At 42.9% G+C, this 25,626-nt stretch overlaps 8 protein-coding genes across 8 annotated transcripts; 6 read left to right on the plus strand and 2 right to left on the minus strand.

Moving 5' to 3' along the window:
• Positions 1-281: 281 nt before the first annotated feature.
• PWP2 (U3 snoRNP protein) lies at positions 282-3,002 on the plus strand (the record flags this gene model as incomplete). The annotated part of the gene is made up of 1 exon (XM_041283081.1): positions 282-3,002. The coding sequence occupies one exon, from the start codon at positions 282-284 to the stop codon at positions 3,000-3,002; it is 2,721 nt and encodes a 906-aa protein (XP_041136433.1).
• A 311-nt stretch (positions 3,003-3,313) lies between these two features.
• BRETT_004588 (uncharacterized protein) lies at positions 3,314-4,894 on the plus strand (the record flags this gene model as incomplete). Its single annotated transcript, XM_041283082.1, has 1 exon — positions 3,314-4,894. One exon carries the CDS (start codon positions 3,314-3,316, stop codon positions 4,892-4,894), a length of 1,581 nt encoding a protein of 526 aa, XP_041136434.1.
• Positions 4,895-5,174: 280 nt separating this feature from the next.
• Positions 5,175-5,915, plus strand: BRETT_004589 (uncharacterized protein; the record flags this gene model as incomplete). The annotated part of the gene is made up of 1 exon (XM_041283083.1): positions 5,175-5,915. The coding sequence occupies one exon, from the start codon at positions 5,175-5,177 to the stop codon at positions 5,913-5,915; it is 741 nt and encodes a 246-aa protein (XP_041136435.1).
• A 169-nt stretch (positions 5,916-6,084) lies between these two features.
• On the minus strand, positions 6,085-8,007 carry BRETT_004590 (uncharacterized protein; the record flags this gene model as incomplete). Its single annotated transcript, XM_041283084.1, has 1 exon — positions 6,085-8,007. The coding sequence occupies one exon, from the start codon at positions 8,005-8,007 to the stop codon at positions 6,085-6,087; it is 1,923 nt and encodes a 640-aa protein (XP_041136436.1).
• Positions 8,008-10,264: 2,257 nt separating this feature from the next.
• Positions 10,265-13,495, plus strand: BRETT_004591 (uncharacterized protein; the record flags this gene model as incomplete). The annotated part of the gene is made up of 1 exon (XM_041283085.1): positions 10,265-13,495. The coding sequence occupies one exon, from the start codon at positions 10,265-10,267 to the stop codon at positions 13,493-13,495; it is 3,231 nt and encodes a 1,076-aa protein (XP_041136437.1).
• A 366-nt stretch (positions 13,496-13,861) lies between these two features.
• BRETT_004592 (uncharacterized protein) lies at positions 13,862-15,055 on the minus strand (the record flags this gene model as incomplete). Its single annotated transcript, XM_041283086.1, has 1 exon — positions 13,862-15,055. The coding sequence occupies one exon, from the start codon at positions 15,053-15,055 to the stop codon at positions 13,862-13,864; it is 1,194 nt and encodes a 397-aa protein (XP_041136438.1).
• A 1,516-nt stretch (positions 15,056-16,571) lies between these two features.
• Positions 16,572-19,520, plus strand: BRETT_004593 (uncharacterized protein; the record flags this gene model as incomplete). The annotated part of the gene is made up of 1 exon (XM_041283087.1): positions 16,572-19,520. The coding sequence occupies one exon, from the start codon at positions 16,572-16,574 to the stop codon at positions 19,518-19,520; it is 2,949 nt and encodes a 982-aa protein (XP_041136439.1).
• A 1,249-nt stretch (positions 19,521-20,769) lies between these two features.
• On the plus strand, positions 20,770-23,901 carry BRETT_004594 (uncharacterized protein; the record flags this gene model as incomplete). Its single annotated transcript, XM_041283088.1, has 1 exon — positions 20,770-23,901. The coding sequence occupies one exon, from the start codon at positions 20,770-20,772 to the stop codon at positions 23,899-23,901; it is 3,132 nt and encodes a 1,043-aa protein (XP_041136440.1).
• Positions 23,902-25,626: the final 1,725 nt, after the last annotated feature.

Consider the following 25,626-nt stretch of genomic DNA (forward strand, 5'->3'; position numbering starts at 1 on the left):
TATTGGTTAAAAAGTAGAATTGCCGTATTATAACGTCTAGAAAATTGCAATGTACTCTTGAAAGGATCGATGCAGTTCATGGTTCAGGTTCGGACTTGCGGGAAATGGAACTGACTAAGAAATTTTTTCCCCAATAAAAAAAAAAAAATTGTTGATGTGAAAAATTTCAGCACCCATCTTTTCGGGCTCCTTTATCAGATCTTGACATCTTTAGCGATAGAACACCACTGAAAATATATCAAACACACTCCGCTTGTTAGAAATTTCACTAGACACAAATAATGAGGTCAGACTTTCAGTTCTCGAACCTTTTGGGAACTGTTTATAGACAAGGAAACCTTCTTTTCACCGCTGATGGCTCCACTTTGCTTTCTCCAGTGGGAAATCGTGTTTCTGTATTTGATCTTATACGGAATACATCATATACACTGAACTATGAACACAGAAAGAACATTGCATGCATTGCATTGAATAAACAAGGAAATTTGCTTATTTCCGTTGACGAGGATGGCCGTGCCATATTAGTGAACTTTAGAGCAAGAACCGTGCTTCATCATTTTAACTTCAAGGATAAAGTTAGAGACATCAAGTTTTCACCAGACGGTAAAAACTTTGCCATTGCTGTGGGAAGATTCATCCAGGTTTGGAAGACTCCTGATGTTACAGAGGACCGCCAGTTTGCCCCATTTGTTCGTCATAGAGTGTATGCTGGTCATTATAGTGAGATTACATCCATATCCTGGTCTAGAGACTCGAGATTTATTCTTTCTACAAGTAAAGACCTCACTGCTCGTCTTTTCTCGTTGCACTCGAGTGAGAAGGATGTCAAAATGACGTTTGCAGGCCACAGAGATCATGTGATGGGGGCTTTTTTCAACAAAACACAGGAGCATATATATACGATATCGAAGGATGGAGCACTTTTCAGGTGGGAGTACAAGGAAAGGGAGGAAGAAGAGGATCTTCCCGAAGAAGAAAAGCACATGAGTTGGAGGATAGCCGCCAAGAACTTCTTTTATGCCGACGCAAACGTGAAAAGTGCGGCTTTTCACCCAGAGTCAAATCTTTTGGTGGTAGGATTTGGAAATGGTGAATTCAGATTGTACGAGCTTCCAGACTTCACGATGATCCAGCAGCTATCAATGGGTACAAATGCAGTGAATACAGTCTCAATAAACGAAACAGGTGAGTGGATAGCGTTTGGATCAAAGAAGTTAGGCCAGTTGCTTGTTTACGAATGGCAATCAGAATCATACATTTTACGTCAGCAGGGTCACTTTGACTCCATGAATAGCGTTGTTTATTCTCCTGATGGATCCAGGCTTGTTACTGCAGCGGATGATGGAAAGATCAAAATATGGGATGTGACTTCTGGATTTTGTCTTGCCACTTTTGAGGAGCATACCTCTGCCGTTACGGATCTTGCCTTTGCCCGGCATGGTCAGGTTTTATTTTCATCTTCTTTGGATGGAACGGTCCGGGCATGGGATCTAATGCGGTACAGAAACTTTAGAACATTCACCTCAACAGAGAGAATACAGTTTTCAAGTGTTGCAGTTGATTCAAGCGGAGAAGTTGTAGCTGCAGGATCACTTGATGATTTCGCAATCCACGTTTGGTCAGTTCGTACAGGACAGCTTTTAGACCAGCTTGCAGGCCATGAGGGGCCAGTTTCATGTCTTTCATTTGGAACTGAGGGAAAAGCTTTGCTCGCAAGTTCATCTTGGGATAAGACAATTCGTATTTGGGACATCTTTAGCCGAACACAGACAAGCGAACCACTAGATACAACCACGGAAGTTCTTTCGCTTGCAATGCGTCCAGATTCGAAGGAAGTCGCTGCCTCAACTTTGGATGGTAAAATCGTGTTTTGGGATGTTGAGACGGGTAAACAACTAAGAGAGATTGACGGTAAAAAGGACATTCTTCAGGGAAGATACACTGAGGATCCATTTACCAGTCAGCACTCGGCAAGGGGAAAATGCTTCTCTACTATAGCCTATAGCTTTGATGGCTTGACCTTGGTTGCAGCGGGAAACAACAACAGCATTTGTCTTTACGATTTGCCCAATGAGGTTCTTCTCAGAAGGTTCACAGTGTCGCTAAATATGCAATTAAATGGAACACAGCAGTTTTTGAATTCGAAACGGATGGCGGAGGGTGGAGCACTTGATCTGATTGATGATGACGGAGAGCTTTCTGATGTGGATGAACGTACAAGAGCAGATAACGTGTTGCCTGGATCTAAAAGAGGTGATATATCTGAGAGATCTTCTCGTCCCGAAATTAGAGTAGCCAGTATCATATTTTCTCCAACGGCTAGCGCTTTTGCAGTTGCATCAACGGAGGGACTTCTCATATATAGTGTGGATGATACACAGGTGTTTGATCCTTACGATTTGGACGTTGATGTTACGCCAGAAAACACCATTGCATGTCTAAATGATCAGCAGTATCTTGACTCTATAGTGATGGCATTCAGATTAAACGAGACCTATCTCATTCAGAAGGTGTACGAAGGAGTTCCAGCCAAGGACATAGCTCTTGTTTCTAGAGATCTTCCGGTGGTGTATCTTCCAAGATTGATTGAATTTATCGGATCAATCGCCATGGAAAGCCAGCACATAGAGTTCAATCTTTTATGGATATCGAGTCTATTCACCAGCCACGGAAAGTACATATCAAAGAACAAGCATTTGTTTTCAAGTGGTTCTAGGGCAATACAGCGGTTCTTGAACCGGGTTGCCAAAGATGTTGTCGGAGCAAGTACCAAAAATGGATATCTTCACGATTATTTAATGATCTCGAGGCCAAAGGAGGAACACACAGAGAAAGTTGGAAAGAATCACGATACGCTACTTTTGGGAGAAGATGAGGAAGAAGAAGAAGAAGAAGAAGAAGGCGATGCTGCCGATGGTAATATGGATGTTGATCCTGCTCCTTCCAAAAACGATGCAAAGAAGTTTAAGGATTCTTTTGCAGTGCAGGAAGATGAGGATTAGGGCGATTTATAATTCAGGTGGCAACGTTACAAAAAATACTAATTTAGAACTAACAGAGTACTTAGAATAGGAATATGTAGAACAGGAATATGTAGTTTATAAAACATTTACATGTGATAAAATCTTTACGTTATCACCCGAGTAATCTACACCTTGTATTGACTTAACCGAGAAAGATCCAGCTGAAGAAAATTTATTCATTTTTTTTGGGATATACTGAGATACGACAGGTACAGTAATCAATAATGTATGCATCTATGCTATAGTAAACCTTATTGAACTATTGCAAACATCACCGAAAATCAATTGGAATGAGTCTAGGTCAATGCTCGCTTTTGGATGTTTTGATTAGATGTCAAGATCTGCTCAAAAGTGATGAGCAATTAGATATTTCAGTGTATCTCCAGCATTTAAGCTCATGTATTCAAAACAGTGCGAGTAATGAAAACAACCGTGTGCAACTGGCTAAAAACAAGTCGTTGATTACGCAAATTAGTAAAATAATAGCATTGGCAACACACAATATAATAAATGAAAATGGAGGATTAAATGTACCCAAGTTGCGTGTTCTCCGAGGTGTTGTTATACTCTTTAGAAATTTGATCCCAGACATCATTCGTAATGAAACAATGAAAATGGATGAAATTGAGCATCTAATTTGGCAACTTATTACTGGTGGATCCCGGCATATTGACCAGAGTAACAGGCAGATAGTATTGAGAACAATCACTTCATGCCTTCAATGCCTTTGCAATGCCAAAACTGCACAGGCACAAATTTCGACAGATGGAAAAGACATAAATGAAGGAGAGAGCTTACAAATAACTGAAGGGATAAAGACAATATCACAAATTCCCATACACAATTCCAAGGATCAAGAGGAACTTTGGATGGGCTTACTCACACTTATAGCAAAGTGTGAAACTTCTGATGAATTCACGACTAACTGGATCAGCATTTATTACGAGAGCTTTAAGCAATTCACCACATCTTACAGGGCACTATCATATGAATATGGGTGGAAGGAAAAGGAAACAGATCAAGATGAACTTCCAGATGCAAGCGCATTCACTCTTCTTGGGCTTCATGTATTCTTGAAAGTGATAACCAATGCCAGATGCTTGAATTTGGTTGAAAAACTTAATGAAGAAAGCAGACCAGATCCCTTACTCGAGCTTTTGAGGATGACACAGATACTTTCTGAAGGAAAAGAGGAGGGGTGGACTGAAGATGAACTTAGAAGTGTAAGCTCATGGCTCATGGAATATACCAAAAGTTTACTTAAGAGTATCGAAAACGAAAGCGGAGGGTTAGAACAAATACTTAAGAAATACGAAAGACGACTTGCTTCTACGCTGGACAGCATTTCCAGCCTTATGAAGTTTCCATTTGTGGTGAAACAGATGAATTCATACCATTTCCTAGATACTGTTCTTGATCTCTTCAAAATCATATGTCGGAGACCTAAAAAAGGAAATTTCGATGAAGCTAGGACCAATTTTGAAAGCGAGAACAAAGCTGGCATTAAAGGAATCATCATTGAGATAATCAGTTATTTGGTAAACGGGAATCATGCCAATCAGGAACAGGTGAGAAAACAACACTGTCTTGAATTAGTGCTTGACAGTTCAAATTTAGACCTCGAAGAACCATTTATCAGGGAAAGAGCAATTCTCTGCATCAGGGCACTATTGGACAGAAATCGTGGAAATCAAGATTTCATTGCCAATCTAGAGGTCAAAGGGGCAAAAATTGATGAAAAGAGTCGCAGGATGTTGGAAGATTGTGGTTACAAGGTAAACATCGTAGATGGAAAAGTGAAATTAACTGCGATGGGCGGTGACTTTGAAGGTGGAAAAATACATGAAATAACTGAACACCAGGGCCAGTGAAGGGTGAAGTATGCCGAATATAGCCATAGTTTGGTTAGCTGTTTAGTCAAATGTAGTAGATTTATAGATTAATACTGCAGTAGTATGGTGATACAACGATAAAAATACAAATATACTGAACGATGCCAGCCTCAATAAAATTTCAGTCCTCACAAAAATTTTTCAGATCCCTCTTCTATGCCATTTCGCTTCACAGTAACTTGTTCTTTTTTGATACTGTCAGATACCATCTTATTCATAACCAGGTGTGTCTGATAACAAATCTAAGGTGCCAGACAAGATGCCTTTTAGAAGAAGAAACAACAATGCTTCGGCAGGGGTTGATCTGTCGTCAGTTATCAACAAAGGAAGTTCAAAAATCAAAAAGAAGATAAGAGATATCAAAAGACTCTTGAAAAGAGACAATCTACCATCGGATTTGGTGATAGCGAATGAGAGAGCACTCAAAACGCTTGAAGGGGAACTTGAGAACGTCGAGGAGAACAAGAAGGTGAGAAAGCTTATTTCAAGATATCATAAAGTGCGATTTTTCGAGAGAAAGAAAGCTGCTCGTCATTACAAGCACGAACTGAAAGTGTTAAAGGAATTGAAGCAGAAGGTAGAAGAAAGTAAAGATACTGAAGAAAAGGAGAAGATTGAAGAGGAAATAAAGAAGCAGGAGAAAAAGGTTCACGGTAAAGCAGTGAATTTCGCATATACGCTCAACTTTCCAGAAACTGAAAAGTATGTTTCTCTATACAGGCAGAACAATCCAGAAGATGTCGAGAAGATGACATACAAGGAAAAGAAGGGGTTGAAAAAGACAGAGGACACTAGAGAGAAGTACAAGGCGGAGTTTTCGTCCCAGCTGAAAAGCAATAGCTTGCAAGTAAGCTTAGAGGAGGGACTTCGTCATAATGGAGGAGGAAAGAGAGTTTACAGAAAGAAGAGAGATGGAAAGGATAATTACAATAACAGGGAGGAGAGAAAAGAAGGAAAGAAGAACACAGACAAAGAAGAGGAAGATGACTTCTTTGAATGACAAGATACCTTTGTATACTAATACGATTTTATTGATAGAGGCTTAAGTGAAGCGTAAATAACGATTAAACTGTATTGGAGGAAGCATTCCTAGTATTGTTTATATGCATCTTTTTTCCACCCTAAATATAAGAATAGTCTCCTAAAGGCTTTGCTTCAACTTCATGCTTCTAATGCTTGGAACGAAGGAAATTTGTGTCAAGATATTTCACATACTGGCGCATGGATGGATCAATATCTGTTATTTTGATCAGACCGAATTGGATGAAATCGCCTATTACAACACCACATTTTCCCAGAACGTACTTCAAGTGATCGAATTGGTCATCCGCATTGTCGGTTAGTGCATTTTGCATCGATTCATCAGTCAGTGAACTATGAGAAGATGGAGATGCACTAAGAGAAGAATCTGCACTCTGTGGCTCAACCGTTATTGTGTACTTCTCACCCCTTGGACCACGTTCGGTATAGGTATGTGTCTTCTTCAAAGGTGTATCAAAACTGTTTCCACCATTGATTATTCCCCAAAGAGTCCAAAAGATTGCTGAAGCCGATCTCCACATAATGGTTTCATTGTACAAGGTGACAACTTTTGGAGGAAGGTGATCACCCTTGAGATTTATCACTGATGAGGATTTGCTTCCGAGACCAACACTAGAAGCTGATTGGTTTAGATATCCCACTGGGGTAACTGAACCGGGAACATACTTGACGTACGAGTTCAAAAAATTGATTATTTCTTCCTTTGTCGGATACCTGTCATCGTTCGTTTTATAACTTGTTTCCGGATCCGCGTAATCATACATCCACTCACAGAAATGATTTGTGATGTCATATGCAGGAATGTTGGCACCGGAGTACTCAAAATCGATCACAACTAGACTCTTGTCGTACTGGAAGTTCAAATCTGTCACCAATGGAACAACTTCAGAGTTCTGACCACCAATGCTGAGTTTACTGGTTTTCTTTGCAAGATCATCTTCTAGAGAATCTGTTTCTGCGACTGGCTTCACAAGATAATGTGACTTGGCATGTGACTTATCAATTTCTGAGGCTGCAGGCAACCCTTGCACCGAACCACTTCTTACTGAGAGCTCATCATCTTCATCTTCATCCATGGGAAGCCGATCATACTTGTTGTAAAAAAGCAAGTTACCGTATTGGGTGTCGTTATGACAGAAACGGAGGTGAGAGTTCAGTCCGGCATATCCACCATATCTTGACCACAACCATTCCCTGTACTTATATATCAGCTCTTTGAGCTTGGACCAGTTGACGATAAGGAAGTTCTTTTGATCTTCAGGGTTACACTTCGCCATAATTCTGTCGACCAAGCCAATCCACTTCTCAATCAAATTCCACACCTTTGGACCTTCGGCGATCTCATCCGGAAGAAGGGGAACACCATAATGCAATTGCTTCATTCTTCTAGCAATCATTCTGCTGACCCTGCGATCGCGAATCTGGTCTTTGGTCAAAGTAATTGAGTTATTTAAAAACTCCTCAAAACGCCCATTGGTAAAACATCCTAACAATTTGGGTCCGATGTTCTGTCTAGACAACCTGGCCAATATCTGGAGTTCTTTTTCACGATCAATCAACTCGCCGGCATTCGATCCATATATACGCAAAAGCAAGGGATAGAAATTCTTGTATGCGACCTTATAAATACAATTTGTGAGTGCACCGGACAGTCTGACAAGATGTAGCTTTTCCAAACTGGTTGGATCCGAAGTGATTTTTCTCCATTTTGGGATATTCAACGCCTTTGCTATCGAAAGAAGATCCTGCTTGAAATAGTCAACGGGCAAAGTGTTGTCCAAAGTGACCTTAATCGAATTTATCTCTGTCGCGTCGAAGGGACTCTCATCGAGGAAAAACGACGATAACGATGCCGATTCTGGAAGAGATAGAGGATCAAGATGTATGGATCGCGTGCTAGAAGATGAGCGTCTTCTTCTATATATTGGTCTTGATAAGGATCTTCTTCTTGCTTTAAGGGCAGGTGACAGAGGCATTGGAATTAATGCTGGTGATGAGGGTGCGGAACGACGTCCTCTTGCAAATTTTCTGTGCTTTGGGACTGTTGACATTCTGATATGCTGGAGTAATTGGCTTCTAGAAACTTCTATGGTATAGGATGTAACCGTAAGGTGGAAAATGCCCGATGCGAACGAATAGGTGTGATGATAAATAGAATGTGTGCGTTTGAATTAAATGAAAAAAAAGACAGATCTACTGCTAAGCAGGTTGTAACGAATAAATCTGATCGTTCCAAACAACAGGGAGATGGGAAAGCAGATGAAAGAAACTTGACTAATGATAATCAAGAGCTTTTGCCAATGCTTCAAACTAATATTTCACAGAGAAATATATTAACTGCCCGATTCTGAGTTTCGGCGCTAATTCAACCCAGAAATGAAGAACAAATGGATGAAAAGGAGAGGTAGATCAATCAAACAAGTAAGATATAGGGCAAATTTGTTTCTTGATGCTACTATAAAGAAGATGCTAATGCAACACAGAACTAGGAGAAACAAATATGTATGCTGTGGGCAGGAAACAGAAAAGTTGATACGAAACCAAAATAATGCAGTACCCAAACTTGGTCGAGTATGTGAAGATGCGTTCTTAAGTATTATTCAACATGTGAATAAGCGGGGCTAAAATATAGAAATTTATTCCTTGATAGAAATTTACCCCGAGCGACTATTCGGATACCATTTTTTTTTGTTGGCATTTGCCATGTGAAAATATGCACTTGTATGTCACAAGACGCGATGATTTCAGACGATAGACGGGCCGATAAAACCAATGTTAATCGCAGAGAAAAACAAAAACAAAAAATCGAAATGTACACCCGTAAACCACATTCCAGTCACTTGTACGAGTGCCGACGCAGCACCGAAATTGGAATATGTAACGAGCTTTCCTGACAGCAGCTATTTAGATGTAAAAAAAGCGGCAGAAAAAAGAGAGCATGCTGATTTTTTGTTCGATGCCTTTCAGGGAAATGAAGCTAGATATATTGTAGTAGTAAAACAATTGGAATATGGGTAGATGTCATTAAGGAGAGACGAAGAATTTAAATGGATGCATAGGCCTCAAAAACTCATTGAAAATTTCGTCTAAAATTGCGTCATAACAGCGAGTATGAATAGAGGAAAAGTTTTTAGGAATCCTAATTGAGACATGTACGAAATTTCGGCTGCTGTGAGGGAAAATGCCAGTATTTATTTCGCGAACCGCTAACTTCTCAAAGGAGAAAGAGGTAAATAGGCTCAACGGTTTACCAGGGGAAAGAACGGGAATTGAGCATGAAAAATGTGGACTACTAAATGGGACATGTCGAATCTAGCTCCGAAATGTTTTTACATTTTTTTAGGGATAATAGGACATACTAAGCAGGCTGTTAAGAATAGTCAGGGTTATATTCCTTTCCGGTCATGATGAGACGATCCTCCAGTTATTATTCAGTAGTTCAATGGCCTTGGCTCAATGCTATTATGATGAAAAAGACTTGATCTTATTCTTCTTTGGACCTGATGGTCTTTCTCCTGATTTCTTATTTATGTTAATTGGTTTTGTTCATTTCGTTTCATTTCATTTTCGTTTTTAGTATTGAATAATTATTTATTTCGTTTTCATATTTCTCCATTTAATTTGCACCGGCTTTATTTACGTTTTTTTTTTTTTTTTTCTTTTTACTCGATCTCTTGAAACAACTGTTTTTTACTTGGCTTAGCATTCATTATTATCATTGATCCTGTATCAGTTAGACAGCTGACTTCAACATACTTTCATTTTGCAAGGCTTGATACCCAAAACCGCCTTTTCTGCTATACACACTCCTTCTTTTCAGCTTACCAATCCCGTTTATCTCTTTTCATCGTTACAGAGGAAGAGATTTACTAGTCATTCCTTTTTCATTCAGCAAACGTTCGTCATTCTAACTCTTTTGATTTTGGTCTTTCCATTTTGCTTTCTCTCGTTTCAGCTCATTCTATTCCTTTTTTTCGTTTGTCTCTCAGCAGTTTAGCAAGCATTTCCTTCCTTTAAAAGTTCTAAGAATTGTTCCTCCATATCACTCATATATCTACCTTCCTTTTTCAACTAATATAAGACAGAGGCCGAATTCTCTTTCCAGTTGCTCGAACTAAAAGAAGACAATCCAAAATTGAGCTCAGGTTTACAATTAAAAGCATTAACGAGCATCCGCACACACAAACACAAACAGGTAGTTCTACCCCAACAAATTTACAAAAACAACAAGCATTCCATCCATAGAACAAATTCGTTAGAGTTGAGCCGGAATCTGATAGATTGCAGTATCACACTTTTTCTTTTATTATGGAGAACTCATCACCACCACCAAGTAATTACGCACAGCCAATACCAAATAATGATAGACTGATTGTCTCGATTCCATTTGGCTACACATACTTCACAAAGCCGATCAATACTGTCTTTGAGGCTTTGAATTCGTCAGACTGGAGAACTAGGGAAGCAGAAAATGCACTCATTACGACAACGCTAGCACAGATTTCAGCTGCTCCCGCAATCGGGAGTCAGATCGTTCGTTTGATCCCCGAAAACTCCGCAATATTCGACAATCTTCCCCAACTGAGGGCCACTGTTGCCAGAATGAACCAGGAGTACTCTAATTACGACATTATCACCATCCTGAACGAGTTTCGGGTCTCTGACTTTAAGCTTACCGTGTCCATCATTGGAAGCTGCGATGTCAGGAGACAAATTCACGATATTCGACTTGCGATCATGCAAAGTTTCAACCCGGTGATGGAGATAATTGTTGAATTAGACGCCTCATCCGGTACATGCTACTGCTTTGATGAGAACCAGCAGGTGAAGCCGGAGTTTTGCGACTTGCTGAAACAAATAGCATCGTTTACGGGTTCATCCATCTATATGACAGGCTCAACTGAGGACTCGTTCATGTTCCATTTACACATTGTGGGACATCGAGACCAGGTGAAGGAGGCTGAGAATAAAGTGAGGCTTGGTCTGGATGACTTGAATCCTCACTTGTACTCGGACTTCTTCGAACTAGAGTCTCTTTCTTTGCTTCCGCTCATTGCTGGACCAGCACTTGCCAACCTTAAGCGGATTATCCGGGAGGCAGACTGCACGATGTATCTTCCGAACGTTCTTCCGGAGTTGTACTATGAGGAGGGGAAAAAGTACGCGGCTCTGGATAAGAAGCCACGCATTTTCATCACAGGATTGAGGTCGCTTGTTCTACAGGCGAAGAACTCCATTTTACAAGTTGTCCAGAAGATTTCCAAGACTCCTTTTATGAAGCAGTTGAGTGTGGTCCCTTTGAAGAGGGAGATGCTCATTATGGGTCGCTCGAAAAGCCTCATGCTGAGAAAAAAGGCCGCTATTACCGCGGAACAGCAACACAGAAGTGTGAATTACATGCTTAACAGTTACCAGGCGATGGAGGATGTGCTAAACGGGGCAGGAAATGCCGAAAATGCCGATTTGCAAGGCTTCCCGCTTGAGAGCATCATGTATACTACTGGTTGCTATATCGCGGTTCCTCCCTTTGGATACGAAAGTGGAAACGAGACAGGAGACGTGGTTACGTTTCAGGGAAACTCGATGGAGTCAGTTGAGAATGCAGTGGGCCAGTTCGTGCTTCTACTGTCATCTTTGTACTCGTCACAGGTCGAATTTGGGTGTTTAGAGTCGCCAGCTTACCAGGGGGTCAACATCAACAAATTCCTCAATTTTTGCGACACTTTGGCATCCAACGCCGACGTTGCAGTATCGAGTGTGAAGTTTGGAACAACTTACGTAATCCAGATGCTCGGAAGTGCCGAGAAGACCCGAATTGGAACCAACTACCTCTCGCAGCTGGAGAGCTACTTAAACGAGAATGTGGAGAGGGTCAACGTCCAGTTTCAGCTCGAGCTCCCAAACCAGGAGCGGGACTTCATTGCCGGCAAGAAAAACGGGAAACTCGTGAAGATTTCGAACTCGGCCTCGGTAACGGTCCAGCTTCTCCCGTTTACAGATCACAACTTCATTGTTGAGCTTTCCGGAGAGACTTTGGAGGGATCGGTGTACGGATTGGGTCTGTTGGAGCAGGAGCTTCCGGAATCGATGATGTTCAACATCCCGGAGTCGTTCCACCGACAAATCATCGGAGTTGGCGGCCAGACTGTGCAGACCATCATGCGAAAGTTCAACGTGTTCATAAAGTTTTCCAACTCTTTTGAAATGGGCGACAGACCGCTTGACCAGCACCATCTGGGCCAGGCGGCAAACTTTGGGCAGGAGTTCGTGAGGAAGAACAATGTGCTCATCAAGTGCCCGGCGAAAAACAGGATGCAGATCGCTCCTGCCCGGGTTGAGCTCTCAAGACTCGTCGAAAAAGTCATCACCGGTAGCTACATATCTTCCGAAATCAGGCTTAGTGGGGCCCAGTGGAGGCTGCTGACCTCGGAGGGCTTCAATGGCATGTTCAACAGGGGGAAAAAGAGGCCGACGAACTTCATCATGGAGGTTGAAAAGCACACCAACACGTACATCAGGTTCCCTGGACCCGATACTCCTTACACCTCTAGTCCAGTGGAGATTACCGTGTATGGCTCTGAGGCTAACCACCGCTCAGCACTCGTCGAGCTTCAGAGGTTGCTCCCGTACTGCTATCGGCTTTGCGTGAAGAAAAACGGCCGATTCAAAGATCTGAAAGCGGTTGCAGAGAACGTTTCAAAGTTTTTGCAGAACCCGTCGTCCTTGAGGAAACTGCAACTCCACTTTCTCGACAATGTGATCGTCCCTGTCAGAATTATGTACAATGTGGAACTCCAGCTTCTGGAGACTTCCGATGTGGCCGAGCACTCCAACTTCGTCAATATCTACTACTACCCGACCTCGTTTGGGTGCCCGTTTAACACCATGAAGGCCGAAAGGTTGTCGAAGGACCGCTTGGCTCACGTGACCAAGAACGAGCTGTTTCAGCAGATGTTGACCACCGTGAAAGATGCTCTTGACAAGTTTCACATGAAGGTTGTTTCCGAAAGTGCACACCCGGAATCGCTGGATGTTAAAGTCAAGGAAAATGCTGCTAGGGTGGACACAGACTCTGCCAAACGGCCAATCAGCATTATTAAGCCAAACACCTCAAGAGGTGGAAAGGGGAAGAGAGGCGGCTCTCGGAATATGATGTTTAGAAGAGACAATATCCACCAATTCGACTCGCCTGGAAACAAAGTGACCGGAAGTGCGTTGAGTAATATTGCCAATGTTGGATACATGGGATTTCTGAATCAGGATGCCGACCCAAGCTTGCTGGTAGCCAATCCAGGACAAACATATCATGGACAGGGAAATCAGCTTTATAAGGCATCCCAATTCGGATATCAAGGGGGTCGAGAGGCCCAGGAACATATCCAGATCGAGAATCGAAATCCGCAACTAGAGCCAAGCTTTTCAACCCTAAACCAGGGCTCTGATTTGAGAAGAATGCCGGGTAACCAGAGACCGAACAATTCCGTTATGCGAGATCTGAACTACGAGTACACCGGGTATCAGAACCAGAAGAAGTGGTGAAGCGGATGAATACGGCTCTCTAATACATGAAATGAAATGAATCAGCAAAAATGATCACCTAGAAAACAAAAAAGCAAAAAAAAAGTATAAAATCCCAAACAAACACTAAAAACAAAAAAGCCGAATACGTTATACTAGCATTTGTATTTTCAATCATATCTGCCATCTGTGCAGGCTTTCGGTCCTTTTGAATCATCTAACGTTCCTTATCTGGGTTTCTTGTCTCTCCTTACATCTTTTTTTTCTTCCTTCCACTTCAGTTTTTAGTCTATTACCATACCCCTCCTCTTACATGTTATCTCTTTCTTGACACCTTTTTTTTCCATCCTACTGTCATTTTAATTGCAGAAGTTTTTAGATCGTCACCTAATCCATCGTACGAGAAGATATACTTTTATGCAGGGTATCCAACGCGCTCGCAAAAGGTGTCATAGGCTTGCTTTTGGTATTTTTAATCAAAGATCGTGAAACTGTATCTCCTGTAGTCTCAACTAACACTTGCCGTAGATAATTTCTTCCCTCAGACACCGAATCGTATTCTGGGTACGAAAAGAGATCAGAACCAGTATGGCATGCCATTGCTAAACGATCAACACTGTCTGTATTTTCTTCAGAAGATACTCCTTTAGAAGACTCTGACACTTCGTCGTCCTCTTCTTCTTCTTCTTCTTCTTCATTATCATTGCTGTTTATTTCTGGATCTATCATGTCCTCTGAATCACTGTCAGACACTTGGTAGTGCGAAGAGTTCAAGTTTTTGATCCAACTCTGCACCACCAAATTTGATTTACCAGGAATTGCAAATTCAAGATGACTGTGAGTCAGATGTGAAAAGTCCATATGGAACTGTCCAGATATCGAGTCAAACGAGTAGTTGAATCGCGAGTGACATAGATACAATGGGGTACTAAAAAGTGCTTGATTGCCAATTATAGAGCTAACTGATTTTGTTCTCTGTTCTTGAAATTCCAGACTGCTACCAGAATGTCGTGAAAATGTGGGAAATGATGTTCTCCTCTCCAAATCTGAAGAGTGTAAGGAGGCTTTAATGCTGTGATCCTTCTCTTTTTCACCAAAAAGTACCGATAATGCTCTTTTCTTTGATCCGACATCACAACTACAAAGCATCTGCGAGTAGAACTTTGAGTTTTTCCAATTGGTAGATCTTGTTTTGAAGGCGTAACCTGCCTGCTTCAACACCTCAAAGACTCGATTTAGGTAGTGAATCTTGAGCTTCGACTTCACCTCTTCTCGATACATTTTCATCTTATCCGAAATAGCTGTAGCAGTTCCACAATCTTGAACATTTTTGGGTACCCGGCTGATGATATATTTCGGAATAATTGCTGAGATATGAAGGCCACGAACGTCTTCCTGATCATTTTTCGATATTCGAAAAAGAAATTCATCCAACGACAGAATAGGCGATTCTAAAGGAATATATAGTTTATCCATTGAAAGGGAATCGGCTCCAGTTTCAATTATGGGACCATATGATTCGTTATCTGGGAACTCTGTGTCTCCAAAATATGTATAATATCTAAATTGCTGCTCTTTCATACTGTGCTTGTATTTTTTACTCCTTAAAGCATCTTGCTCCAGCCTTATTCGTAACTTCCGCTTTGTTTTATATCTCTTGTTCTTTTTACGGCACGAGTCACATGTTTTGTATTTAACCAATGTGCTGGGATCTTTATCTGTCAGATAAGCTTGTCTTTTGGTTTTGCACTTTGCACAAAGTTTGTAGCTGGTAAATGGTTGCATATCTAATTAATATGACGACCTTTTTGGTTTAGTTTGCTATAAACAGAGAATGAAGAAGGCCCTTGATTATTATTTAGATTTCTACAGGATTTATAGTAAAGCAGGATAATCGTTTTGGTTTAATTCACTACCTAGGCACAGGGATTTCAATATATATATCATTTCATTTGACCTAAAAAAATACACACAAATAATCCCGGAAGTGAAAGTGGAGCAAACCGAAGAAAGCAAGCTCCAATATAAATTTATTAAGGATACCGAGGCTTTGAGGAAGTTTAAGGTTTTCGGAACAAAATATAGGTGATTGAGTGCATAGGCCGGTGTTTGATTAAAAGTGATGTATTTTATTGTTCATAAACAATTTGAGGTATTTATCTCCGTTATCTTCTTTATAGACAAAACTGGAGAAAAAAATAATGCAAAACGTGAAAAACATCCATTTTAAAGTAGTACTTCCTCAGAGCCGAGGGGTAACTACTATGGGGGAAGAAAATAAGCGCCGTAAGGAAATACCAGTGAAACAAAGAATCAAGGAAGAAGGTGTAATTTCAGTAAAACGTGACACATGCACATTGAGATACCCAGGAATATGCACATTATAGAAAGGGCCCTACCTTTTTTCACAATCGATTGAAATTACAATCGGGAACCACATGGTGACTATTCCTGCATATTTTATTTCTTTAGTTTTCATTATGCGCAAATTTACTGATCAAAAAGATAACAAAAAAACAAGGTGCGAGTAAAACAAACGAAAAAAAATTGAATTGAATGAAAAGAGGATGAAGCGATTGTCACTGGCTGCTGCGATCAGTAGCGAGGCATATTGTTCAAATCCGATTGGATAGCTTGGTTGATTTCAGATTGTGTTTTCACTTTCATGTTTTTTTTATACGATTTGCAGAGCGGTAGCCTAGCAAAGAATGTGGTAAAATGATAAATGAAGTTTAATCTGACGGTGCTCGAAATATTGTGCTGATATCTGGTAAGCATATCCCGGCAGTTGTGAGTATTACTATAATTGGGCATGTGCTGAGGATTATTTAGATTCGAGAATGCGATAAGTGAGTGTCCAGAAGGACCGTCGATCGACGCAGTCGGAATTTACCGAGATGTATTTTTTTTTTTTTTTCTCTCCTCAGATTATGCAAGCCGTCTGGCAAATCGAAGCTCAAGACCAAGCCTCTGAAAAGTGACAATTCGACAACATTGCAAAAGACAACTTTTCCGGAGTGACAAGCAAAAGCACGCATCTGGGTGTTCATTGCGATTTGCAACTTAGAGGAATTTGAGGAGTAACCAGACATATGGAATGAGCTCGCTCTTTCTACCGAATCCATGTCTACTAGGCATACTGTTGTGTATATCGACACATGATGGCAACCATTTAGTATTTCACTATCCGCCAAAGCCAGGATACTTTGGGTACAGGCCTGTGCCACTCAGAAACAGCTCGATAGACCAGGCTAAGGCGTATTCAGACAGTTCTTTGGAGAGTAGTTCTAGTGAAGAGGAAGAAGAAGAAGAAGAAGATCCAGAATGGGAAGATGAGTTTGAAAAAGGGGGTCACAGAGTGGGAAAAGGCAGGGCCAGCGATGAGGAAAGCGGTCAAAGCAGTAGTAGCAGCACTGGTGGCGATGCTACAGATTTCGAAGGAAACGAAGATGCGTTTAGTGAGAGGTCGGAAATGGACGATGAGAGACGATCTGAATCCAGAAACGAGAACTTGGACGATACATACAGGGGAAGAAGGTCCAGGGGAAGCCAGATTGGTCCCAACATTAGATCGATCTCGAAAAGCGCCCGGAACTATAGCAATTCGTCCGTGGAAGAGGGCCGGGCAAGTTCGTACATCCGTACACACGTAAGGTCGTCTTCGATTGTCAGTTCTGCAAACATCATGGGCAATGAGACGGGATCTGGCGGACCGACGCAGTCTGTGCGGTCGGCATATACGGGATCGCCGAATGTGGGGGTCACTGGTAACAGTATAGCGTCTCTCACGAGCAGTATTCAAAGAAGTGGATCTGGGGGGTCTACAGGGTGGAAAAGACGGCATTTGAAGCGTAAGAAACGGATCCACAAGGTGCAGAAGCTCTTCGGGTTTGACCTGGACTTCTTGAGCGAGATGGTGTGCCCTCCTAAAGCACTCTGCAACAATAGATTCGAGCTCACGGTCGAGGATACGGCATTTCTAGGTCTTCCGATTCATATTGGAGATGATGGAAATTGGAGACCCACACATCATCACCATCACCGGCACAGACATGGTCGTAATAAGGGAGATAGTGCACGCTCGGGCAGCCGGAAGAGTAACCAGGGCTTGGAAAGTGATGAAGAAAGTACCAGCAGGGATAAGACAGAACATACAAGTGGATCTGAAAGAGAGAACGAGAACGAGAACGAGAATGAAAAAGAGAATGAAGATGAGGACGACTGCCCCATGTATCTCTTCAACTTGGTGTTTGTGATGAACCCGCCCGTGGATGAGTACAACTACAGGACGGACGAGATGTACCATTACGTAATCAGCCGGCTGTCGCTACTTCTGCGGTACGAGCAGCAGAAGAACAACTACGTGTGGAAGGAGTCGTCGAAAATCATGAAGTACAAGGAGGAGGCGATGTCATTGGGACTTTCGGTGAAACGGCAGTGGAACTACATAGTGGAGAAGTCTTCGTTGGCCCGAGCGATCAAACAGACGTATTTGGCGATGAAGAACTCGGAGATTGTGAATGTGGACATAAACGGCAAAATCAGCTCTTTCCAGATTCCAATCACGACGGAATTCAGTGTAATTCCACCGGCACACACCCGATTGCTTCCCGGATCGACGCTTTCGTCCATTTCGCCGATGAATGGGATGACAATGGACCCAGTGAGCAACCCAGGATTTCCTCCGCAAAACGATGAGATGATAGTGTACTTTGCACTCCTCCTATTGGACGATCCGGAGAGCATTGTGCAGGATATCAAGGCTAAAAAGGACTCTCTGATAGCGAACTTTATCCGCATGATCAAGCCAAGTGAGAGTCTTCTGCGGTTATCTGCACTAAGTGGGCTGAGCTTGAACGATGTGAAGCTATTTGCGAGCCATTTGGTGTACTGGCGTAGGGCGAAGGCGATTCTTCCCTTAACGCCGCGAAATGTGTACATTGTGTCGCCAATTGCACCGATGGACGACGTTTACAGGGATTCGGTGAAGTTCCGGCAGGCATTTCCGAACTTGCCACCTTTGACAAGCATTTTGTCGCTGATATCGACTAATTCGGACAGGCCACATCCGATAAACAGCATAATCCCAAGCAGAGACCACCGTGACTTGTACATGAATGCAGTCTCGTGGCTGATGAAGCGCGGGTATCTAACGCAGCTTTGCACGTTTCTCTGGTTGAAGATCACGAAGCAGATCAAGATCAAAGTGGACGAGGAGGTGGAGATCGAGAGGAAGCGGAGGGAAAGCATGAAGAAAAAGAAGGAGTTCAATATTCTGACGAATGCGAAAAGTTCACGGAGGCTCAAACGCATGCAGAACGGTAAGAGGAAGAGCCACCGGAGTTTGAACCATGGGGATTTGTCGGAGGAAGGAGCAGCGAACGATTCTGATGCATTTAGTGCCGATGAAGGTTCAGGTGAGAATGCAGGAGGCAGTTTGTACAATCATGGGGTGGGAAAGGACGGAAAACATGCAGATGATGCGGAAAGAAACGCGAATGATGTGGCAATCATTGATACGGAAGATGAGGAGATGGGGAGAGCGAAAGCTGGTGAACGTTCGCGCGAAAATACAAAGTACGGGGCCTTTGGACGGGAAAGCGGCATTCGAGGAAAGACCCTTGACACAGATAACACCACGAAGAAAACTGGGGCGGTAAGAAGGGCGGATAGAAGTGAAAGACCTTGGCTGAGTAGAGCACAGAGTGTGGAGAGTGGTGCAAGGGAGAGCGACAGTGTCAGCAGCACATTTGGCACATCCAGAAGCAGTTTGGCTGGTGCACCTATCCAGTTTGAGGAGGAGGATGAGGAGGACACGATTCTCCGAGATCCAGAGTCTGCGACGGCCTTGGAGAGAAGATGGATTGCCAAATGTGTGGAGTCCAAGCCACTGGAAGTTGTGAATCTTTTCTACAAGCTGCTCAAGTTCATGAATGGCGAAAATCCGCTCGAGCTGATCATTCTGAGGGAGAATGTGAGCCGGCAGGATGTTCGGAAGATGCTGAATGCGATGCAGGAGCATGTTGTTGTTTCGAGGCACTGGTAGGGCGGTGCAGGCAGAATATGGAAATGCTTTTTAGAAATGGGGTTGGAGTTTGAGCAGGTGATGAGTTGGGTGGGTAGTAGTTAATGGGTAGTAGTTAATGGGTAGTAGTTAATGGGTAGTAGTTAATAGGCATACTAAATAGGTAATGGAATAGGTAATAGGTAATAGGTTAAATAGGTAATAAGTTGAGTAAGATGAGTATGTTGAATGGTTAATAAGCTAGGTAGTTAATATGAAAGTATGTTGAATTATTAATAGGCCAAATATTTATTAGGTCGAATAGTTGTAGATTGGGTAGGTAATAGTTAATAGGCTAATTAGGTAATAGGCTAAATAGTTAATATGTAATAGTTAATAGACTGAATAGTTGTTGGTTGACTAGGTCTATTGGTTCATAGGTAGAGCAGGTTGAACAATTGCTAGTGTAATATTTTTGTCAATTGGTTTAAACGTAATGCCGATTAGATTTTGAAGTTTTTGTTACAACCAGTATTGAATGTTTAAAAGAGGAAAAGTATAAAAGTAAAAGAACTAAGAAGGTAAATGAAAAGGAAAAATATACCCTTGATTCTCAAGAGCGAGGTTTTCTTTGGCATAAAAAAGGCAGGGCAGTTTTATGTAGATTATAGGATTGAACAGTTAATGTTGAATATATAATAGGTGAGCAGGTAAGTAGTTAATAGGTGAGCAGGTAAGTAGTTAATAGGTGAGCAGGTAAGTAGTTAATAGGGAGCGTAAATAGCTAATATGTCGAATAGTTAATATGTTGAATCTTTAATAGTTAATAGGGCAAATAATTAATAGGTTGAACAGTTAATGCTAAATATTAAAATATATAATAGGAGAGCAGGTAAGTAGTTAATAGGGAGCGTGGTAGTTAATAGGGAGCGTAGTAATAAACAGGTCGCATCTTTCTCGAACAGACATTACGTAATAAAGTAATTTTTCACGTTCGTATACTTTCCTAGTATTCGCATTTTCTCGGCTGTATTTTTCAGCTACGTGTCTATCAACAAATACCGCACCAAGAGTATACACAGGCCAGAGCATTGCACACGAACACTGATATTAATAGATAGCACTCACGAATACAGGTGAGCGAGCAGAGAATCAGGGCGTCTTGACAATTTCAGGAGCGCTTGAAGAAGTTCAGCCATTGCATATTTAGGCTGGATTTAAGCTTGATTTAGGCCAGATTTAGGCTAGATTTAGGCTAGATATAGGCTGCATGGATGCAATAAACAGCAAAATGAAACCAATACAGACAGACAGAGAAGCAGAGATCCGGCAGCGGCAGCAGCAGATGCAGATGGAAAAAGAGCGGTACGTGTACCGGGGAAAAAAGCTGAAGGAGAGCAACAAGAACTACTTCCGGGTGCTTTTCCTGCTTGCAGTGCTCCAGATGATTGCAATTGCGTTTTTCACGCGGGGATTTCTCTTGAGCCGGGAGGTTCTTCCGAACAGGTCGACGTGCATTGAGCAGCAGGGGTCAGAGACGTGTTTCCGGCCGAAGAAACCGTTCAAGAAGGCGATAATATTGTTGATTGACGCTTTACGGTTTGATTTCACGATTCCCACAGAGGAGGATGGTTTAAGCTACCACAACGAGCTCCGGGTGCTGTATGAGACGGCGGAACGGCACCCGGAGAACGCAGTGCTTCTCAAGTTCCTTGCCGACCCACCGACAACGACTTTGCAGCGGCTCAAAGGACTCACTACGGGGTCTCTTCCGACTTTTGTTGATGCCGGGTCGAATTTTAACGGGGACACGATCCTGGAGGACAACTTGATCCGGCAGCTGTACGAACAGGGCCGGCGGGTTGCGTTTGCCGGAGATGACACGTGGGACGCGCTTTTCGGGCCGTACTTGTACCGGAACTTGACATTTCCCTACGAGTCTCTCAACGTGTGGGATTTGTACACTGTGGACGAAGGGGTGACACAGCACGTGGAATCGATGCTGGAGCACAACTCGACGGCGTGGGACGTGCTGGTGGGCCACTTCTTGGGCGTGGACCACTGTGGGCACCGGTATGGGCCGGGCCACGAGGCAATGCGGGGGAAATTGAGGCAGCTGGACTCAGTAATCCGGCGGGTGATGCACAAAATGGATAATGACACCGTTCTTTTTGTGTTTGGCGACCACGGCATGGATGCCACGGGCAACCACGGTGGCGAGACGGCTGCGGAGCTCGAGTCTGCGCTTTTCATGTACTCGAAACGGGCATATTTCGGGCACCTGGCCGGGGCAATGTACGATATTTCGCGTGGTGGAAGCAATTACCGGGCCGTGGACCAGATAGACTTTGTGCCAACGGCTTCTCTGCTGCTCGGGCTGCCCGTGCCGTACAACTCGCTCGGCCGGCCGATTGCCGAGGCGTTCTTGGGGCCCTCGGGACGGGATTTCGGTAACTTGGCCCGTGCCATGAGCATTTGCAGCTCGCAGATCAATCTGTACAGGCATACACAGGGCGAGTTGGCCTCGGATGGGGAGGTGAATGCGATGTATGCGGAGTTAGGGGGGGATGGAAACTCTTTTAAGAGTGAAGACTCCTCTAAGTATCAAAAGGGCGGTGAGTACGAAAAGACTGGTGAGAATAAATCCTCCTCTAAGTATGAGAACCCCTCTAAATATCAAAGGACTGTCCATAATGAAAACCCCTCTAAGTATGATAAGGCTACCCGCTACATCAAACGGGCCTCCCAGTACCAGCAGGAGTCCCTCAGACGCTGCAAGCAACGCTGGGCAACATTTGACGACGCAAACATCGCCATCGGGCTCCTTCTCCTGGCCATCTCCTGGTTCTTGCTCATCGTCTACTCCAAGATGATCCCCTCGGTGGTGATCGCACAGTTGAACCCCCAGTTTCTGTTCTCGTCACTCGTGCTCATGCTCGTGTACACGGTGCTCCTGGCATCGTTCGTTTTTGTGTTCCGGCCGGCCCGGCTGCCCCTTCCTTGGGCCCTGCTTCTTGGCGTGGCATTAGGCATCGCCAACGGTATCTTTGCACCAGTCATGGACCGGTACTCGGTGCCGTGGCTCGCCGGGCAGCTCCGTGACAACCTAATTCAGGACGGCTGGACGTATTTCGCGCTTTTCGTGCTCTTGCTGCACTCTCTGGTGTTTGCCAGCAACTCCTTCGTCGTCTGGGAGGACCGAATTGTCAGCTTTTGGCTCGTTACATTTGGAATATGTGCCTTTTTCAAGTCGTTCCAGGTTCTCAATCGACGCGCCCGGTACCTGGGAGCGGTCCACTCGCTTGTGTTTGTCGTTTTGACCCGAGCCGTGTCGCAAATCCGGCTCTGCCGCGAGGAGCAGGCCGGAAACTGCCTCAGCACGTTTGCCACTACGCCGTACGCCGTGGCCGGGCTCTATGTGGTGGCTGTGGTGCTCCCGAAGCTCGTTGTTGCCTTTTTCCGCACTACCGACTGCTACCAGGGGGCGGCACCGGTCTGGATCTCCACCGGATTCCGGGCAATGCTCTTCCTTAATGCGTTCACCTGGACCTTTGAGCTTTTCGAGCATGACCCGGCACTTATTTCCTCACTCATACCTCATTCATCACATTCCTTGCTCGCTTCACTTTCCTCCCCCTCCTTCCTCAAGACTGCCCGGCTGACACTTGCCCGAATCGTCATCGGTGTCTCCCTGGTGGCCGCAAACTTCGGCTGGGCAAACGGACCACTCTGTGTCAAGATCGACATCCAGGATCGCCCAAAACGCGCCAAAATCATCGGATACGGCAACGCTTACGGCTCTTCCTACTTCCTCCTCTTCCTCAACTTGCTTGCTGCCACCATGGAGGCCAGCCGACCAATGGCAGCCCTCTCTTTGGCCGTGTTCACCTACCAGCTCCTCACATTGCTTGAACTCGTCCATGTGCTCAACATCCGCACAAATCTCGTTTCTGCCGTCGTTCTCACCTTGCTGGCATACCTGCACTTCTTCACAACGGGTCACCAGGCCACACTGCAGTCCATACACTGGGATTCAGCCTTTCTGCTCTCAGACTCCATCACTTTCCCCTTCACCCACCTCGCCGTCGTCCTCGACACCTTTGCACCATTCCTCCTAGCCGCTCTTGCCACTCCCTTGCTCATTCTATGGAGAAGACCACCCTCCGGACACCCACTCACCATCTTCTCCAAGATCGTCGAGGTTGCAACCAGCTTCTTGGTCTGCCAGGTCTCTCTCACATGGGCCAGCATGCTCATGACCAACCATTTTCGCCGCCACTTGATGGTCTGGAAGATCTTTGCGCCTCGCTACATGCTCAACGGCCTGGTCTTGATCGTTCTCAACCTCGTTGTTGTTTTCGTGTGTGTTGGTTTTGCTGCTCCCAGGGTCATCCGACGCTGGTACGATGCTTTTGGTGCCTGACTACGCTGCTATATAGCTAATTGCTATGCTATTGATAACTACATAATAGATACTACATCAACTATCATTAACTATCATGAACTATTATTAACTATCATTACCTACTACCTACTATAACATACCTTGCATACTTAAACTCTCGCCGTAGCTACTTACGAATGGTTATTGATAGATGCGTACGGTTAGTAGCTGCATACTAGTAGTAATTATTCCCTAGCTACCGAATAACTACCTCGATGCGAACTGCCCACTACAAACTAAAGAACTACATTAATAATGGTAGCCAAATAGTTACTTTTACCGGCTATTAAACTGCATGCTTAATAACAATTTACCAAGAACTACCTAATAACTGTATCCTATTACATAGTACCTATTAAATGCTACCAAATTACTACCTTGATGCTACATGCTAACTGCTTTCTACCTACTAAATAACTAACAGCAAGTAGCCAAATAGTTACAGGTACCTATTTTCTATTAAACTGCCTACTAAATAACTCTATCAATCCTAATAACTGCATTCACTATCCAATAATACCAATAGCTACTTAACAATTACCTACTAATACTGATTCACTACTAATTATCAAATTCACCAAATAGCTACTAAATAACTATATGCCTATACCTATCCACTAAACAACCGCCACAACTAAGTATTCATACGTTGTGTGGTTAAAATACCCGTTAATGGCTCTTCATAATAACTACATATGGTTTTATTGTTATCACCTACTGGCCACGCTAAAGCCACATTCTAAATAGCTAGATTTTAATTCGCACTTAGTAAACGATATTACTACGCACTTTCTGCTTTAATCAAAGTATCTCTTTATTTAATAACTAGCCAAGTACTAAGTAACTTCCAACTAAATAAATAGCGACAGAGTAACCAATACATATTACTGCCCAAATAGCTATGTGCTTCTATTTTGAACTTACTACCAACTAATGCTTACACACTAATGGTTATCCACTAAACAGATACTTGGAATATTTGGGATATTCAGGATGTTGAATGTTCATTATATTTCTGTGGCAACATCTCTATGATACCTATTCAGAGTCTTGAAAGTTTCTTAACATACATTATTTACTCCAAAAACACTCTATTGTGCTAAGCCACAAGTGTTTGATCTACTAGTATCCAATTTAGTGAGCAATTACTCAACCACATGTACTCAATTTAGTTCCTCCAATAATTACTACTCCAAACCATCATATATTCGACAAGTATGACCAAATCCTCATATATTCTCATTAGTAACCACTTTTAACTATTCCACATCCATTCTAGTTCATTTGGTTGACAACTTCTCTACACCCCATTTAACAGCCACCTCACTACGGAGAGTAAAGTCTTTGTTATCAAATTTAGCATAGTTCTCGTTATTTATTGTTGTATATAGGTTTTGGTATAAACATGAAGAGATATCTTAGTTTTATTGCTTTCCTTTTCTGGAACACCGTAAACAATAGGGCTTGTTCTCTTAAAACTTCACTGCTCAATGCTTTTGTTGCTTTGACAAACAGACCTTAATATCAAACAACTTTAATATGCTAAACGAATCCTTTATCCCTACTTCATGATATCTTCTGATGTCTAATTATTAACTACTCCAATCTAGATTAGCAAATCAACGACCAATTAAAAGACTACTTTATATTACTCCATTACACTGGTCTCTTTCACTTCACTCATCAGTCAATGAATATTTCATA

The sequence above is a fragment of the Brettanomyces bruxellensis genome, chromosome 7, assembly GCF_011074885.1.
Source record: "Brettanomyces bruxellensis chromosome 7, complete sequence".
Lineage (NCBI taxonomy): Eukaryota > Fungi > Ascomycota > Pichiomycetes > Pichiales > Pichiaceae > Brettanomyces > Brettanomyces bruxellensis.